General features: G+C 41.0%; 1 protein-coding gene across 5 annotated transcripts in view; it reads right to left on the bottom strand.

The window, feature by feature from the left end:
* GRAMD4 (GRAM domain containing 4) overlaps positions 1-18,719 on the bottom strand; it is a 75,775-nt gene that overhangs the window by 35,404 nt on the left and 21,652 nt on the right. For 3 of the 5 annotated variants that reach the window (XM_041405337.1, XM_041405335.1, XM_041405340.1), the window contains 2 exons: positions 16,245-16,455; positions 7,874-7,994 (listed from right to left, as the gene is read on the bottom strand). In XM_041405337.1, coding sequence (XP_041261271.1) covers positions 7,874-7,994; positions 16,245-16,455 — 332 coding nt within the window. Of the gene's footprint in view, positions 1-7,873; positions 7,995-16,244; positions 16,456-16,653; positions 17,461-17,481; positions 17,570-18,719 lie in introns of those variants that run through there. The other 2 variants (XM_041405336.1, XM_041405339.1) reach the window with 2 other exon arrangements.

The raw sequence follows: 18,719 nt of genomic DNA, 5'->3' as shown, positions 1-18,719 counted from the left end.
TCAGGAGTCTGAAAACATCAGATATTTTTATTATCACAGACACTGAAGAGCTTTTAGTCTTTGCTGTAAAAACCAGCAGCAAATGGCAGTGCTGTGAAAGACATGGAACAGCTCCATCACTTCTGATAAAGCAAAGACAAACAAAGATTGCCTGACCAACAAGCAGTGATGGAGGTTAGTGAATGGAATTCCCTAACCTGTTTTTTTCTGCTTACACTTCCTCTGCAATTTACATACTCCTCTGAAGATTTGTTCACGATTCATAGCTGTAACTAGATACAGCTTAATTGTGCATTATTTGTTACGTGTTCTTATTCTAATCCATGATTCTCCTTCTCCAGGGCATATGTTTTTTCCATCAGTGACTTGAGAACCATGGAGACTGCCAAAGAACTTATCATAAATCTACCCAAAAGATTTCAGATAAAACATTACCTTTTGATCCCAGACATTGTGAGATGTTCTACTTCTCTGCATGCCAGACGCTTGGTGAAGTGCTTTTTTAAGCCATCACTTTAGCAGCTCCACTTTATTAACTGTCCTTTCTTCTTTAAGTCACCTCTTAAGGTCATGTCATCTTTCATGCTTGGATTTCTACACTTCACTTGGGAATCCCATAGCTCACTGCTTAGGAGGATTACTCCAAGGATTTTATGAAGGAAGAGCCTAAAAATGTCCTTTGTCAAAATGGATACCAATATTCTTGCTCTCCATAGCTCTTCCAGGGATGAACAACAACTGGTCTGGAAGAACTCCTCTTTTTTGGTTGGTTTTGTTTGGTTTGGGGTTTTTTTTTGCATTTGTGAATACCTTGATTTGTCAATTCAATGGCTTTCCCTTGTGGTCAGGCGTCTTGCTTATTTGCATGAATCTCTCATACAGAAAAAAAGATTTCCTAATAGGAATATTGGTGTCATAAAAAGCCAAAAGGCAGACAGAATCATTAAAGATTAAGTATCTTTACTGAGTGCATATCCTTCCCTCCTCTCTACCCTGTTTTATATAGGCATTTTGGTAGAGTGGAAAAGTGAAATGGATAAATATAAACCCCACACTCTCAATATGACCTTTCTCCAGCTAAGTCTGCACACATCAAAACAAAGAAGTGACCTGGCATTTTCAGAACCAGTCGTGCCAATTTTTCCCTTTAAAAACTAACACAGGTCTGGCAGTTTTTCTGCCATTGAATCACTTTTTGCTTTGTTTTGTTTCCATCATTCCTTTGTGCTTCCCTTCGCTCTTCCAAAGACAGAGCTCCTGCCCCAGTGCTTACACTAAACAGAGCTGTGGAGGACCAGTTTTGGAGCCTCTCTGCATACGCCTACAGGATGGGGAGCAGCGTGCTGACAGGGTCCTGCTCTGCTGATAAGAAATAAGCCAACTCCGATCCAGAGACAGTGGAGGGAAGGCAGAGCCTGAACCACCATCCTCTCTCAGTCAGTTAATATTCACTGGTACTCTTCTCCTCACCTGAACAGCAAGAGTTTCATATAAAGTGTTCTCTTTCATGTGGTGAGGAAGACTGATTGACAAAACACATAATATTTGACAAAGTCTTCTTCCTCTGTGCAAACTCTTCCAGCCTCCCCTCTCACCATTCCTGTTATGTCCTACTTGGAGTGGGTGAGGTTAGAAAGAACTAAGATGCCATTGCCAAGGTTTGTACAAAATCATTATGCTAACTACCAATTAGTAACTTCACATTTATATGTAGTGCTTTCAGTGGAGCTTTATCATGTTGTAATAGACACAGACCTGGATCATTTCCCCTTCATTAGGGAAGGATTTTAAATTACACTTCCTGAAAATATAGCTTACTGAGACAGACCCCTTTCTCAAAACATCAAGTGGAACGTTTTGTATTGCTAGATATACTTAAAAGGTCAGCTTAAAAGTAATGAAAAATACTGCTCCTCTATGAATTTTCAGAAATTTCAGAGAATAAAAATGCCAGAAGTGTTGCAAAACCCACCTAAAATAAACAGAGCTGCAAAAATGTTGTCATTATTGCAGGAATGGTTTTCACTCTGTGGTTTTGGCAGAAGTGAAACAGTCTACAAATGTTGAAATAACGTCTGGCTTAGGAATAGCAGCAGGCTCTTCCAAGGCTTTTGTGTTACTAAGCTGAGCAGGGAAATGCAGGTTCCACATGGGGCTCCTAAAATCTCTGTTCCAGTTACACAAAAGGGAGAGGCACAACAGTGCTGACCATTGCCCTTCCTGGGTTTTCACACCATCTCTGCCAAGCTGGGCACACAAAAAAAAGGCAGAAACAGGCACAGCCCACGCACATAACACAGTGTGTAGGTGGGATCTGCTCAAGGCTCCACAGCAGCTCTAACAATACATCCCTCTGAGCACTGTGCTGCATTTTTTGTGGTACATCCGTCTCAAGAAAAGGCAGTATGACAACATGAGATCCTGCAGCATTTGGGCATCTTCACGTACAGCACCATCACCTACATCATCAAGTACATGCTTTGTACAATGACAAGGGCAGACTGCACAACCAGGCTCAGACCAAGAATCAGCCCAGGACTCCAGCTTGCGGCTGTAGTGGGATGGAAGACACATCCTTTCCCTCTCCCCTAGTCTCAGAAACCTCATGCTCTTGGAAGCCAAGTTCAGAGTGAGCAAAAGCCCAACCTTCCACCAGTTAGAGCAGAGTCCCTGGAGATGAGAAATGGAGATCTGAATGCTCATTAGTCTGTATTGAGGCCTCTTGACCCCCTAACAAATGCTCTACACTGCTCACAACTGCATCCTCCAACAGCACTTCCAAGAAAATTAAGTCAGAGCTTTGGAGGGTTTGGGGTTTTTTGCCCAGGAAGGCTAGAAATGAACTCGACAAACACGCTATGTAAGTATCTTTGGGTATAAGCAAAAACTTTCCTATACCTCTTAAGAAACTTTCTGTAGTTTTTGAGAAGTCTCCCAGTCAGAAGTCAGACCTAGAAAAACTTTAAAATTTGTTAGTAAGCAAATGAGAGCAGCTCTAGTAAAGAGACAGCACTATAGCTAAGCCTGGACTCACATATTTTTACAGTGTCATCTCTGGGTGCCCAGGATAAACATTAAAGATTTCCCAAAAGTCATCATAGGCAAACCAGTCTTCATCTCTACAATCTCAAAAGAGACATGTCAATCTCCCAGGGATACATTTTTAGTGCTAGGGAGTCCAGGATTTTACACTGAAAGGAAGTTTAGAGGAAGGAGTAAAGGATGTGAGAAACCCAGGGTAAGCACTGCACCCTCAGCACTCACCACCACTGGCACACTTTATTTCAGAGCCCATGGTGCAGCATCAGCATCATTTGGCCAAGGGTTGACCATGTAGCAAGGAATGGCTATTATGGCCCACAGCTGGTATTTGGGTCTCTCAGACAAACACAGCAGCTGCTTATTCTCTTGCCAGGGTCTTCACCTGCTATGTAAATCAGCTCAAATCAGCTCTAGATTCTGTTTCAAGATTTCTGAAGGTAAGGTTCACATTACAGGCTGCTAGGTCAGTAGGAAAACAGCAAAACCAAAGCAGTGAATCTGTTCTTCTGCTCTTCTCTAGCTCTGCTACTGCAGCTGGTGTGACCCTCCTATCAGGAGAAATTAAACCAAAGTATTCTGACACAGCTGGTGACTGGACTCTGGCCCAGCCTCACTGTCTATTTGTTGCATAGAATGACTGGGACTGTTTGAGGAGGTATTAGCATTTCTGCATAGAACTGGACTTTTCAGCATAGGTCTTTTGCTGGTCAGTACATGTTTGGCCTCTGAGGTTTAACACTTTCTAATATGCCAGTTCTGCCTGAGAATCATGTATAGTTTTCTAGAGCTCTATTTCCATGAGGTCAGTATTCTTCCAGATTGTTCTTAGAAAGAATCATCAGGCCATTTATATCAAAAAGTGGGAGACAGAGAAAATACAGTGGAGTTAGTCACATAAATGGTTCAAAAAGGCAGGAAATTTTTGCCAGAGCAGAAATTTCAATGGGAAAGCAAAATAATCCCAACTTCTTTTGTCATGTGGTACAAACATCATGACTGAGACCACTGATTTGGTAAGACCTTAAAGTCTCCTGCCACAGACTGTTGTATGGAGTGGAATGTAAAAACCCTTGTGGGAGAGGATTACATTTCCTTCTAGTACTCCTCATCCTCATGTGAGGTTCCTTTGATTTACCAGTTCATGACTAACCCACTTCTCTAAGAGTCACCTGGTTTATTCACTCTCAGCTGCTGCTACCAACTCCTCTTTCCTGAGCTGCTGAATTCCGCATTGCAAAAGGCTTGAACGCCCTTGAATCAGAATTAGCTAATACTGCACGTAAACCACAGGATGCGTGTGTGCTTACAAAGCACCTTGTGGCACCAGGACAAGAGCACTGATATCTCTAAAACTGCCCTCTATTAGCAAGCACAGGAGTAACAGGAAGCAATGTTTTACCTCAAACAAAAAAGCTGCAAAAGCAGAAAGATTGTTTTGTTGGTTGTTTTGTCTTTCAAATGCAACAGCAGCAAATACAATTTCGTATTTTGTTAAGATACAACCACATTTTGAAATGGAAACACTAAAATCACTACTAATATTAGCATATAAATCTAACTGCCCTGGGTCAGTAGTTGCCTTCCCAAACTGAGTCCTCAACTAGCCCAAGGCAGTGTTCACATGTATTAAAAACTGGGTTGTAACAACAGGAAGTCCTATAGAAATAAATGATTCTGATTGTCCCAGCTCCAAGACAAAGCTTTTTCCAACCACATGCACTGGAAACTCCAGCAGACTAAGCCCTTTGCACTCTTCATTCAGCTGTTCCAAGACTTTTTCTGAAGGAACCCACACCAACACCACAAACCCAACAGGCACATTTTCAGCATTCCTACAATAAGGCTCAAAATGAGCCATTAGATCAAAGAGATTAAGACCATTCCCACAGAGACAGGAAAAGCAACTTTAGCCCCTTTAGCTGGGAGAATCAGATGATCTCTCCCCTTTGCTTAAGACATTATCCAAGATCCCATTCTCTGCGTGCCTCACCCTCCTGTCAATCTGGAGCTTAAATCCCTCGCGTTTCCAGACACATTTGATTTGCATTTACAGCTCTGCACATGCTAAGCAAATCCTCCCCATCCTCACATCTCCGGGTGTTTAGATTGCCTCTTTTCTAAACAAGACATTCATCTGGCATCTCAGATGAAGATATTTTCTCCTTAGAGACAACAGTTTGTCTCCATACCTACTTGCTCCGGATTTCCCCTGCAGCTTGTAGAGGCTACAGGTAGGTCTGGATGTGCTTCACTGAATGTACTACTCAGCCAAACCGCACTCATTGCTGGTGCCTACTAACAGATGAATGGAGTTTAGAGAAAAACTTTAGCCAGGCACCTCAAATTACAGACCCACACTGACCTACAGCTGTGTACTTACTGTACGTGTACATTACACACGACATAGAACTGAGAGGAAATCTCTCCTCCTTAAACCTCCTGGCTGATGACACCAATACAAACTAAAGTATAGAAGAGACCCAAAAAAAGTCAGAATCAAGCTGACACCATGCAGAACCACAGCACATTAAAAAGCAAATGCATGAAACTTTAGATACTTCCCTCACCAACTAGCAATTGCTTTGATTTTTGCATGCCCAGCTGGAGGAAATGGAGTATGTGGACGTGGCAAAGAGTTTATACAAAACCACAATCATAGCAAGGTGTCCTTAAGGGATTCCATAGTTAAAAATAGTATGGAAATACTGCAGAGCAACTAGCCTTCCTAAAAAACACCTACTGCAGCAATAGGATTAAAAAAAATAATGACAAGGCTTTCTTTCAAGGGCAAACTGAAGTGAACAAACTGTACATTTCAAAAATGTTTTTCTGCACACCGTTAGTTCACTTTTGGGAAGAAAACAATAATGAAGCATTTCTAGTATCAAACTAACTCAAAATAGAAGGAAAAAGGAAAGGTAAGAACTCAGGAGCCATATGCAAAAGCTGAACTCCTACTTCACTCCAAACATGGTGACCTATTTCATCCCAAAATTTTGAATGGAAAGTGGCCAAATAAGGGATAAACTTTATCTCACTTATTTCTCAACCAGTTTATGATTCTTACTCTTGTTTTTATGAACAGAGTTACAACCAATTTGTCAGGACAATGCAGTAATTTCAACTACAGCTAACATCAGGCTCTGGTGAAGAGGTGAGAGCTGGAGACACCCCTGGCTGACTGAAGCCACCCAGCAGAACCACCCCACTGGCCTGAACCCCCAAATGTCTGCTCAAAGTTTACACAAAGGGTTAAACTTTATCCTCCTTATCCTTCACCTTGGAGTTCACTACAAAACTCTGTGCAAAGGAAAAATGATTCAGCTACAAGTAACAGATCAGAAGGATTTCAAATTACAGCAGGAACCTGAATACTACCAATATTCACAAACCTGTGTGCCCTGTTTAGTTACTTTAAGAATGTACTACAAGGAAGAATGAATTCACCAGCCATGGAAGTGCCTGGGAGCGCTATCATGTTTTTACATCAAAAAGCACATCCTACTTCAAATCAGAAATCAGTTCTGCTAAGTCCTACAGTTTCTGTTGCACATTAGATTGCACAGAGAAATCACATGCGCCCAACCTAGCCCAAAAAGCAGTTGTGTAACAGGAGCTTCAGCAACGCATCTTTGGGGATGGAAGGAGTGCATGGTAACTCTGTAACAAATAGTTAAATAAAAATCAAGTAAATCACTGAAACTAACAAAGTAAGTCAAACAGATCTTTCAGTTTTTGCCTGACATTTCAACCATGATACCTCTTCCAGGTATCGGTGGAAGCTGACAGCAGCTTGTTATAAATTCCTGCCCAGTCTCCTTTATCAGGCCTCCCTCTTACACACATCAGGGGGAAAACATATCAAAGAAGCATTGCCAAGTGAAAAACAAGTCACAAAAAATTAATGACAAATCCTTGAAAACATGCTGAAGATAAAAACCTAAGTCTTGTCATTGGATTATAGCCTAGAAATTGAACAGAATCTATAGTCTTGTTATTTCCACTCCTTAGAAAATATCTGACAAGCTTTGAACACATAAAAACAACCCTCATACACATAAAAACAACCCTCATACTCTGAAGTTCAAAATCAAAATATTTAAATGGCCGTTTTGGGAAGCAACTGAGCAAGAATTCTCATTGGTTTATTACAGAGATCTCTACTTCTATCAAGTTATTTTGTTTTCTGTTTTTCTGGTTTTAACTATCCTGTCTTAAAAATCAACAGTTCAGACCTGCTGAGATAAAATCCCCAAAATCTTGCAGCTGCCTCTAGCCACGAACGAAAACTTTTTCTTACTATACACACATATGTACACATATATAAGCATAAACCCAAAAAAGCAGCACTTTAAATCTCCAGACACTCTTCTCTGAATTTCTTACACCACTTACCAACAATACACATAATGTTAAGAGACACGTCTTTTAAGGCGCATTATTTGTTGGAACAGCTGCCATGAAAATGAACTGGTCTCCCCTTCATAAATCTCTTCTTAGCAATTACTACTAGAAAGAAAAACACCTATTGCAGGCACATTAAGGTTGACTTTGTTAGTTCTAAGACAACCTGCAGATGTCAACATCAAGACTCCAACTACGCAGCTTTTGTCACACAGTGAGTATGTTGTGAGGAATGCAATGAGGAAAAAAATACCCAGGTGACCCAGAAACCGTGGGAATGCTTTTAAGTTCTTCTTAGGGAAGCATAAACCCACGTACTATCTGCACAGCAGCACACCTCAAAATTCTGATGCCATCTCCTACAGTTAGAGAAACATTATTTCAGAAGTCCTAAACTATTCCTCTCCACAGAGCATTTCATACTTACGTAAAAAGTGTTTTTCCAGTAAGGCTATTTCCAGGTGACCTTTGATCTCATTCAGTCTGTCAGACTCCGTTCTGTTAAAATCCTGGACTCCTGAAGCCATGTTGATGGTCCCTGGACCAGCCTATAAGAAAGCCAGAACATACTGAAAGTTCAGAAGGATTTTTTTTTTTTGGTACGTCATTTAAATACATCAACTGATTTCTGGGGCAATAAAGAAACAAGCATGTGAGAAACATGCAAGTATTAACAACTCTACATGCCTCTTTCAGCATCAGATTACCAAAATAAGTGAATGAAAGTAATCAAATGTGAGTTTACAGAACACACTTCTGCAAATCTTGGGAAGCTACAGAAAACAAGTATTTCACCACCACCACCCTCACCTCACCTGAGCTCTACTGCATCATCATTTAATGCCTTCTTCTGCTGACTGAAAAGCCATATTCATACTACCCCTCTCCTCTTCCCACAGAATGAATGGTCAATGCTACACACTTTAAACATAAAATTGTGAAGCTGGCAAAAGTAATACTTTTCTAGATAATTACTGAGCTACTGGGAAACGCATATTGTATATTTTAATATCCATCTATGGAATGTAATTTTCAAGATGACAGTCTCTCAGCAGGGAAGGGGTTCCCCACTCCCACAGCCCAGTTACTGCAGAAGGATGTTGGTGTCCAGGAGCTCATCCTGGCAGGCTAGGAGAGTGGGAAATCAGAAAACTGCATGCCTCACCAGATTTACCAGCACCCCTTGAATGAACTCAGCAGAATAGTGAAAATACTGCAGAAAGCAGGAATTAAAAAGCAATTTGATTAGTGAGACCACTGACAACCACCACCTCCATGAAGTAAACACAGAAAAACCCCCAAGCTAACAGAGCAGAAGGCAGGTGATGCCTTCTTTCTCTCATAAAGTGGGCATTTTCAGACAGCAGGGAAAAGGGTGGATGAGGGCATCTCCTGGGTAATGGTTGCTCAGTGCTGGTGCACAGTCCCCACCAGGGATGAAAAAATCTGTCAATGAGAATTACAGGAGTTTCTCTAGCAGCTTATACTCAAAACCAAAGGGATAGATTACAGAAACCTACATATCAAAAATTATCTCAAGAGAAAAAGGAATTTATTTACATATTCTGACTATTCCCCCCTCCTTGTTTGAACCCTGAAAACATACAGGAACTGTATTCCTTTCAAACATCTGTTTGCATGCATTTAACCATGACAGCTTAAATTACATACATATATGAATTCAAGTAATCTACAGGAGACATTAAATTAAGACATTTTCTATGTCTTAGGAAAGATGTGCAGAAAGCTTACTGATAGCAAAGTACTTTCACAGTTGGGATTGATTTGCACTTTCAAGATCAAACACTGTGGAAATGCCTATTAAACATCTGTTTTCTTGTTTGAACTGAACCTGAGTTTAAGAACAGATCCTGAGTTTAAGCCTCAGAATTTGTCTGTACAGGCATATTAGCAATCTGTAGGCAGTTTCTGCCCAGCATTTACCTAGCACCAACTCCCCACCTGGGCTTGCTCAATGCAGTGCCAAGCAGAGATGCTATTTCCAGTCCCCTAGCAGCACCCACCCACACAGCACTCTGTCAACACTGCTGGCCCTGATGAGGAGCAGAAGCTGTTAGCTCAGCAGCAGCCTTGGGCTACTTCCCATTTTGGAGCTGGCACGAATCACGCCACAGCGGAGAGGGACAGACCCAGGGCAGTCCTCACACCGGGAGCTGCAGCACAGCATCCTCCTCGCCATGCCCACAGCTCCCATCACTCCTGCCTTTAGCCAGCGACGTGCAGTGAGAGATGCCATTTGCAGCTGCTCCAGCCACCGCAGAAGATTATCAGAGACTCTTTTCAGATGAGTACAGGATGCAAATTAACCTCTGTGTTGATCTCTTATCTACAGAGCTGTGTTGTATTTATTTATGCTGCAAGATTTAGTGCTATCACGTGCCAGATATTTGGAGAACACCAAGGAGGATGGTGTGGCTGAAGCTGAAAAGCAGCACCCTTACAACACACTCCATGGGCAGGCACAAGGGAAGTGTTATTAAAATACAGATTGTTGCCCAGGTGTTAAAGCATGGTTTTCTGTATTGTATACCCACATCCAGCACATAGGGATAATCTCTGCTCCCAGCATGCAGGATTTCACAGGGACCTGTCTGAAGAAGCAGTGCCACTGCATAAATATTTTATTGATAAATAAATAAAGTCACATACAGGACAAAGAGCAAGGTGCTGTACTCAAAAGGAACGTGCCTGAACTCTGGGCATCAGCCCTGTTCTTAGACAGCAGCTGGTCCCCACCCAGGTGAGGGAGGACAGGAAAATGGAAGGGGCTACCAAGTACCTAAGCATATTCAAGTTTTCATCCTCATTGAAGGTACTCAAGATATTCGACCCAAAGATGTATTTATTTCAGAAATATCCCTAGAGAACCAGCTCTGCTTTTGCTTCTTCAGAGCTGTTGAGTCAATAATTAAAGCTCAGGATATCTTAACTGTGCCTCTAAGGAAGAAGGAAAGACCAAGAGGTGCAAAAAACCAGGGAAAGTGATACCAGTTAGCATGGTAACACTCTCATTCTTAGAGTTTCCAAATATGTTTATCTGCTAAAGCATTGGACCCAATCAGCCTGACATCCACAGACAGGTTAAAAATCAGAAGGCACACATCTTTAAACTAGCTACAAAAGGTTAAAATTACCTTCTAACTTAGAGAGGAGAAAAGAAGAGAAAGAAATCCACTGAGCTGAAACATAAGGCTGCTCACTAGAATACTAGGAGCAATTAATTATTGTAATTAACATGTAATAGTAAAATGGTTTATTAAGATACATATGACACAAGTTTGGCAGTGCACCCAATTTCCAAAATTAGCATCACCAGAACATTTTATGAGTACCATTTAAAAACACTCAGAAAAACTGAGGACACCCAGGACAGTGATATGGGAAACATTCAAGCAGATGTCTTTGTCACCCAAGCTTTTCCCCACACCAACACACCTAAGAAAACAAGAAATAAGGTCTCTGCATCTGCTGACGGTCAACGGCCAGACTCTGAATTCAAAGAAGTCCCCTTGTCTGAAGCTAGCATATCTGCCTCAATTCATAGGTTAACAAAATCCTTATATTAATTCCAGTTTTTTCTGGGTAAAGGTTTCTCCTCTCAGCTGCCTCTGTAGGACAGTGCTGGGACTCAGGCTGAATTACCTACACTGCACTATACAGATGTCCTTTCTAGCTTCTGACTCACAGTAAAAGCCTTGAAGGCTTCCACAGATCTCTGCTTTTCCTTCTGCCTCTCTAGCTTTGACAGTATTTGACACAGGAGCCCTCTTAAAAAGCTGGCAATTGTTATTACTTAGCCAAGACCACAAGCAAGAAGGCCTGGCAGTGCCTAGGAAGACGGAGAAATGCCCGAGGTGAACACAGACAGAGGGGTTAAATGAATTTATGATGATGACAGACTGCATGTAACCCATTAACAGAGCTCAGGGTTGCTTGTCCAATCGCCATCCAGCTCCAGATCTAAAACCCACATCTCCCCACAAGTGTTTTTCAAGCCATCTGCAGTTCAGGCTTTTCACAACAGCACTTCCCAGCCCAAGACTTCTCTGCCCTCCCTCTCCAAAACCCCTTCATCCTGCGAGCCCTGGGATTTTGTTCTCTGTGCTGCCACTGCTGCTGTACAGGCACAAGAAGGGTCCCAGTCACTTCCCAGCTAAGGGAACGTGGATCTGTCCTCTCCACCTGCAGCACAGCACTTCTTCAGTATCACAGAAACACAACTGCCCAACTCTATGCTTCTGATTTCCTTCCACAACATCATATGTATGTGGATCATTTTTTTTTCTAGCAATATCTAACAAAATGGTGGCCTAATTTCCAAGTTTCCTTGGAGAGGAGCAGTTCTCAAACACAAAGGATGGGGAGCAGTGAGGACACAACATGCCAATGCCAGGGGAAAAATATTCACTCAAGTCAATCCTCAGAGCCCAGAAAGTGGCTGGGACACAACACAGGGAAGGGGTAGTTTAAAATAGAAATTTTTAACTTGCGTTCATTTGAGGAAAAAAGAGGAGGGGGGAAGTCTTCAGCAATACAACAAACTACACAGCTTGTCTCGTGAAGTTCTAGCCTCCTGAGTTTTTCATCTGACACTTCATGTGCATTTTCTTACTTCAAATTATGAAAGGGCTCCCCATGAATACTGCAATTACCTGCTGTAAGAAAAGGAAAAACTCAACAACATTGCTTAAGGATGAAAGCATCTGCATGAATAGTTAATCCTTGGTAGCTATTCATGGAAGCATACCCATACTGGCATGCTTCTAAACCACAGCTATATTCTAACATACATTTTTTAAAATCTGGTGCTAGCCAGGTTCAGAGACTTTAACTTCTTAACTGTAATGTCTGCATCATGCTTTATACCTTCCAATCACTGTAAATGAGATGATCAACAGAGCAGCATTTGAGGTTTTAATTGACATGTGTCAGGAAAACCAAGGTGTACTGCAAGAGCAATTAAAGTAATGTTTTCTGTACCACAATAACTCAGATTTAATCCTAGCATACTGGCAGGGAACTTGCGTAAGTAGATTAGACCGCTTTCAGCACAATATGCCAGATACAAGAGAGCTTTACTAGTAATTCTCACTGCCAGGTTAGTGCCAGCCTCTACAGGTTTAAACAGTTTGTTCTTTCTCTGCTCTGTAAGGGGATGTGATCTCTCTGCAACACATTCATTCATACACCTGCATGTAGAACTGGATCTTGTCTCCCCTTCTGTACAAATAGGAAGGGGAAGGAATAAAGGGGACTTTAATTACTGAGCAAGCAACATTCCCTCAATTTCTCACGTCACAACAAATCACATGCTAATTGATTTGGAAAGGACCAGGTTCCTCCCTCTACCTATTTTGCAATTGTAGTGATTTTACAAAACTATGCAGAAAGAGCAGTGCTGCATGGGGTGTCTAATACCCTTGCCTTAAAAAAACCCAAACAACCAGCTATGCTGAAGAGGGAACAAAGGAAGAAATCTAGGAAGCCATTCAGAAATTGAAAGACATATTTAGCAAAGAGTTAAATTTGTTAAGCAGTACTGCTGTCTTGGCAATGATCTGATCAAGGAATCCAAACACCCACAGGGACCTCAGAAAGTATCTCCTATTCAAGGCGTATCTGGTAGCTGGGGCACTTAAATGAGAGGGGGAAACCCACACAAGCAAGCAGCAAGCTGAATCCAAACTAGTTCAAATCAAGACACCTTTTGAACAAAAAATCTCAGAAACCACTGAGAATTCAAAGGAAAATATAAATTCTTCCACCTCTAGGGTCCTCTGACCAGGAGCTAGCTGTGTGCTTTACCCAAACACAGGTTAGGATGTTTATTATTGAACTGAATAGGTAAAGCTCAGTTTAAAGATAAAGAATAGGAAATGACCTCATCTGGCCATCCTTTCTGTCTTTTCACAGGGTATGAATTTTACATGTGTGATTTCAGTAAGGCATGTGAAGTGTTGGGACTAAGTGCCACTGCACAATCTGTGGCCTGGGACTGAACATTCACTTCATCTGCTGGAAGTGCAACAGAGGATGATGCTCTTGCTGGCAGATGGTCAGGGCTCTGCAATCACAAGCTTTTATGACAAGGCTTTTTACTCTGCAACCTCCATTTGTATCAAGCTTTTGCACCCATTTGTCAAGTTCAGATACACACCTAAAGAAGAGTACATTTTTAAGAGCACTGTAAACCCATGAAGCACAGAAGGGTTCTTCATTCATATGACTGCACTGTGCTGTTCTAATAGACAGAGATCTTTCCTTAATGCCTCCACAATGATTAATACACAGACAGGGGCAGGGGGAGGGAAGTAGAGGGGGCACAGATTAAGTCTTTGTCTAGGGAATGGCTGACAGCAAAGATGCAGATAAGGGGACTAGGACCCAAATCTTGGGTGCCTATGTTCAGTTCCAAACCACCAACCTTGCTCTTTCAAGACCATGAGTTCTGTACCCAGAAACAATGAAGAAACAGAACTGGAAGCACAGTACAGCTCACATCTACCTGAAAAGACATGTAGCCTAACTTCCATTTACACAGAAGACTTGCATTGGTTTTTGTGTGTTTTCTACAGTTTCCCAAAGGCATGAAACAGGAAGAAACCAATAAGGCTTGGTTTTCCCATGATCAGTGTAATAGAAGTATAATACTAAGTTGCTTACAGAGCCTATAAAAGAAAAACACCCTGTACAAGCAATTTAAATTATGAGTTTCAGACACTGAATTAAAACCAATTCAGGCACAACTCAACTATATAATCTCAATAAGAAACAGACAAATAATTCAGAATTTCACTGTTCCCACACTCTCAGATACCACTACTTTAATATTCATTTAAATATACAAGCATTACTTTCTTTACTCTTGGCACCCCTGCAGCACAGGGAATTATTTCTTCTCCCTTCATTTTACAGATGGGCCACAGCGCTGAGTGCGCAGATGCCTGTGAGGACCAACTGTTAATATCTCAAAATTCCCATCTGAATTTTATCCCTTATACGTCAAACCTTCTTCCTCATACCAATTTGCTTATTTTGCTCATATCTGTAACACAGCTACTGCTCTTAGGCTGGTCCAGCATCACACTGGGCTTGGAGCTCTCAAACATCGGGAGTGGGGCAAAACAAGTCTGATGCCATTTCTGCTTTCCTCACTTTCTTTCTCCCTGATTTTAAACCACAGCCCTCAACTGTATCCCAAGGACTTAGACTACAACAGCCTAGTGCAGTACGTAATCAGCCAGAAAGCAAATGCTTCTCCAAGTTCCCTTCTCAGCACACAAAGCTCAGCATTTTGAGAAAACAGAGACCATCACTGCAGATGTGCAGCTTTTAAGGCTTTATTACTATTCAAAACTACAAGTTTACCTTGCTGTGCCTTTAGCTACCCTCCATACCACGCAGGAGCTACTATTCCCCTGAAGAAATACAGAAAATGGTACCTGGAGTTTAAGGCAGATCTTTCTGTAGCCTCTAGCTCTGCCATCCAGGTATTTCTGATTAATTCCAAAAGGCATATATACCAACATGAAAAAAAGCCTGGAGTTTAATGAAAATAAGCCACTATTTACCTACGAAAAACTCATGAAATACTGCATTGGAAGGGCAGCATCAGAGATTAGTCCCAGTATGCACAATACTTACATCTTAACAAATGACAAATGTCTTCAGTAGAATAAGAGCAAAGGAATAGCATTAAACAGACTTCCTTGTCTGAGAAGCTTGAGGATTTACATATAACAGACTTTTTGTGACCAAAACATGCTCTGTCATTACCACCTGTTAGTTCCATGATCATAGGAAAAACATTCTGGTAAAAAAGCTCTCTATAAGCAGGGCTGTATGCAGTACCATGAAAGCCCACTTAAATTTAAAAAAGCTAATAGCTACAGAACTAGATACAAGCTGCCAACCCCAAAGGACATGCATAAGCATATACAGTTTAAAATCTTTTAGTTTACAGCTTCCTGTGAGCAAGCTCCATGCTCCTAGAAATGAGCCTTCAGACAACAGTCTGATTACATTTTGGGGATAAAAACTGCACAGGAAGTTTTCATAGGGTGATATAAAGTCTGAATTCCAAGTCACTTCCACAATACAATTATACAGACAAATCTATATAAAACTAATACTGCAGCACTCCAAGCTCATGATCTACAGCCATTTTTTAACACTTAAAGAAGGATTTTATTTTACTTTTTTTAACGAATATTTAACTTTTCCTCAAGCAGCGTCTTTGAAAAAGGCAGGTCTTCTTTGGCGCTTCTGCTTTCAAGCACCAAAACATTTTAGCATCCCCTTCACAGGTTTAAACTAGCTCTAATTGCATGGAAGCACTACTGGTTACAACACTGCAGTGGAGGAGGAGCTGGTGTGACCCTCTAACTAATGAAGCAACCAGAACTCTTATCCTTAAGAGTCCTGGACAGTGTCATTTGAGCACATCTGAGCTGAAAAGTTACCTTTTCTCTTTTACATGTTCATTAGTAATTCAACAAAACAAATAAAAACCAGAGAGCAATCAGAAGAACATCCAAAGTTAACAAACCTGTCAACTCACAACACCTAAAATTAGAAGTAGGAACAGGGAACTCTAGTATTGAGAAATTAATTGATCTTTCCACAAAATGAAGGCCTATTACTGGAAAGTTGCTTCCTAGCCCACAATCTTCAAGTTTTACAACTGTAATATAAGGATAAACAGTTAGTAATTTCTGTTATTTTTCTGCCTGAAAACTAAATAATATAATATAACAATACCTAAATCGAGTACTTACAGGGTCTCTCAACTCTTCATTGTCTCGAGCTGACGTTCGAGGTATCTTCACCGGGATTTCATCTCCACATTCAGTGTCTGAAGCATTTGGAGACTCTGCTAAATCAAGGAACTCATCTCTCTTGTGACCTCTGAACCTTATTTTGTCCAACTTCTTTAGCATGTTCAGCACTGCACTTTTCTGCTTTACCTTAACATGACGGTTGGAGTCTCTGCAAGATCAAGAAATCAAGAGTATTTTAGAAAGCTTGCAATAAATCTAAATACACACATTCCTATCACTAACTACTCCCAACAGTCTTTCAAGTGCCTTCCTGCCACTGGAGGAAAAACACACCTAGCTTCTTAACAGGAGTTTTTTGCACAGTGTAACACATGCATGGTTTAGTTTGCAGTAGTTGATCACTTACCTTCTTCCCAGACTACCATGGCCCCTCTCTCCTGGCAGTTTTTAAAGCAAGTCAGAATAGGCAGAAAGCAACAACCTGCACTCCAAAGCAAGATTAGGAAGCCAGTCCCTAACAGGTTACTTGAAACAAAAAAAAGTTTAGCTGAAAAGTCAATATTCTTCAATTTGTGATGCTTCTAATCAAAGACAGGAAAATCCACCAAGCTTCACAACCAAGTTTTAAATTCCCAGACAAACTAAAACAAAGGAGTAAGGATGCTATCATATCTCCCTACGACCTCAGGCTTACAAAGCAGAAAGTACCAAGGGTTTACTGAAAAAAGCCACAGACAGATCCATGCAGAAGATTTCATGAAAAATTAGACAGTTGAAACAGACCATAAATCATACTCAAATACACTGCCAAAATCCTTAAAATTACCACAACTTGACAATCTTGTATACCCCTGAAATTATACTAGGAGAAGCATTTTGCTTTTTAAAAGACAACAGAAGAAAGCTTAATTTAGGTGCATCAACTCATTGTAATGGCAGCTTTTCAAGACACTGCACTGCCTAATTTCTGATTTAATCCAGACTTGCCAAACTGGTCCCATTCAAGGAATCACACTCACTACCAAAGGTGCCAAGCTTCATCTTTATAAAACAAAAGCCAAACCAAACAGTTAGTTCCTTGATCCTGTCGCACCAGCAAGCTCCTGCTCTGTCAGTTTATAACAAAACAGCCACAATCATGTCAGCACACAGAGATTCATCTGGAGGATGATGCCATGCTCTAACAAACGGATTTTAAAAAATCTATTTTGAGGCATTTGTTCCTGGTACTACCCTTTTGTCCTCTATGGTCAGCACTACCATCCTCTGCATTAGAAGTCATGCTCAGCTTCATGGCACATCGTCCCAGACACTGGTGTGAGCTGAAAGTACAAAGGTAAATTCAGACACACATCACTTCAGGAGTAAAAATAAAGAGCAAAATAGAAAACCTTTTGCTATCACAGCCTTTGTACCTATGGCAATTCTCACCTCCTAGGACAAACCACTTTTCAACAGAGCTATTCAACTTTCCCTATGGATTCTCCACTTACCCTAACGCTTTGGCACTGACTATTCACACCAATTTCAAACCAGATCATTCCCTTCAAATATGTCTTAGTTTGCACCTCTGCCAAAGTTTATTAGCACCTTTCAATTAAACACAGAAGTTTTAAACCAATACAAACCCCTTACAGTACAGCTGGCAAAAAAAATCCCAAAACATTCTTCCTTAATCAGAGATGCTTAAAGTTTCAACCCTGCGTTTAATCTATCACTTATAGAGAAACACTTGTGGTAACTCACACCAAGGTTATTTTCTAAGAACAGCTTTTCTTTCAAGTTCTTTTACTTGTCAGAGCTGTGCTTAAAATAGAAACACTTCTTGCTCATTCATTGACTATTTGATGAAGAAACTTGTCAGCTATCATAACCAGAAATATCTCTAGGCCCTACTATTAATAGCAACTAAGGAACAAATGGTATGAGGGACGTTTAAACCTCTGATAAGCACCAGCAATTGTACTGTTCTCTCTCCCATCACAATGATCTCCATCTACCTTCAACCAGATTCACACACCATGTACCAGACCTACAGCAAAGCAGCTGTACACAGCAGTCTGTTCATCATCCACGCTGTCACTGCTAATGATAACAGCAGTGCAGGAAATAATAGAGCATGGAAGAGTGTTATTCCTTTTCTGGAGTGTCTGGCAGCCCATAACGATGGAGGACAAGCATGCATCCCATGCCTTCTCTATCCCTCTTAGAGATGGAGCAGTTACTGCAGATGAACATTGCTGTCCTGGATAGAAACAGGAGTCCTCAGCATTCTCCTGTTAAAATCACATTTATCCACTGCTCCTCAAAGGACAGGGCTGGATCTGGACATCTTTTATAGCCTGGTATATCCAGCACTTCCACAGATGGTTCAAGATCAGAATTCAGCTTTCTTTCCCTTTAGCATAAATTCACATTCACTTGCACACATAAGAAATAAGAAGCATCAAAAACATCTTGAGACAAAGACAT

Source organism: Onychostruthus taczanowskii, unplaced genomic scaffold, assembly GCF_017590055.1.
Source record: "Onychostruthus taczanowskii isolate IOZ18803 unplaced genomic scaffold, ASM1759005v1 scaffold23, whole genome shotgun sequence".
NCBI lineage: Eukaryota > Metazoa > Chordata > Aves > Passeriformes > Passeridae > Onychostruthus > Onychostruthus taczanowskii.
The sequence above is the reverse complement of the archived record's forward strand: the minus strand, read 5'-3'. Positions and strand labels throughout refer to the sequence as shown.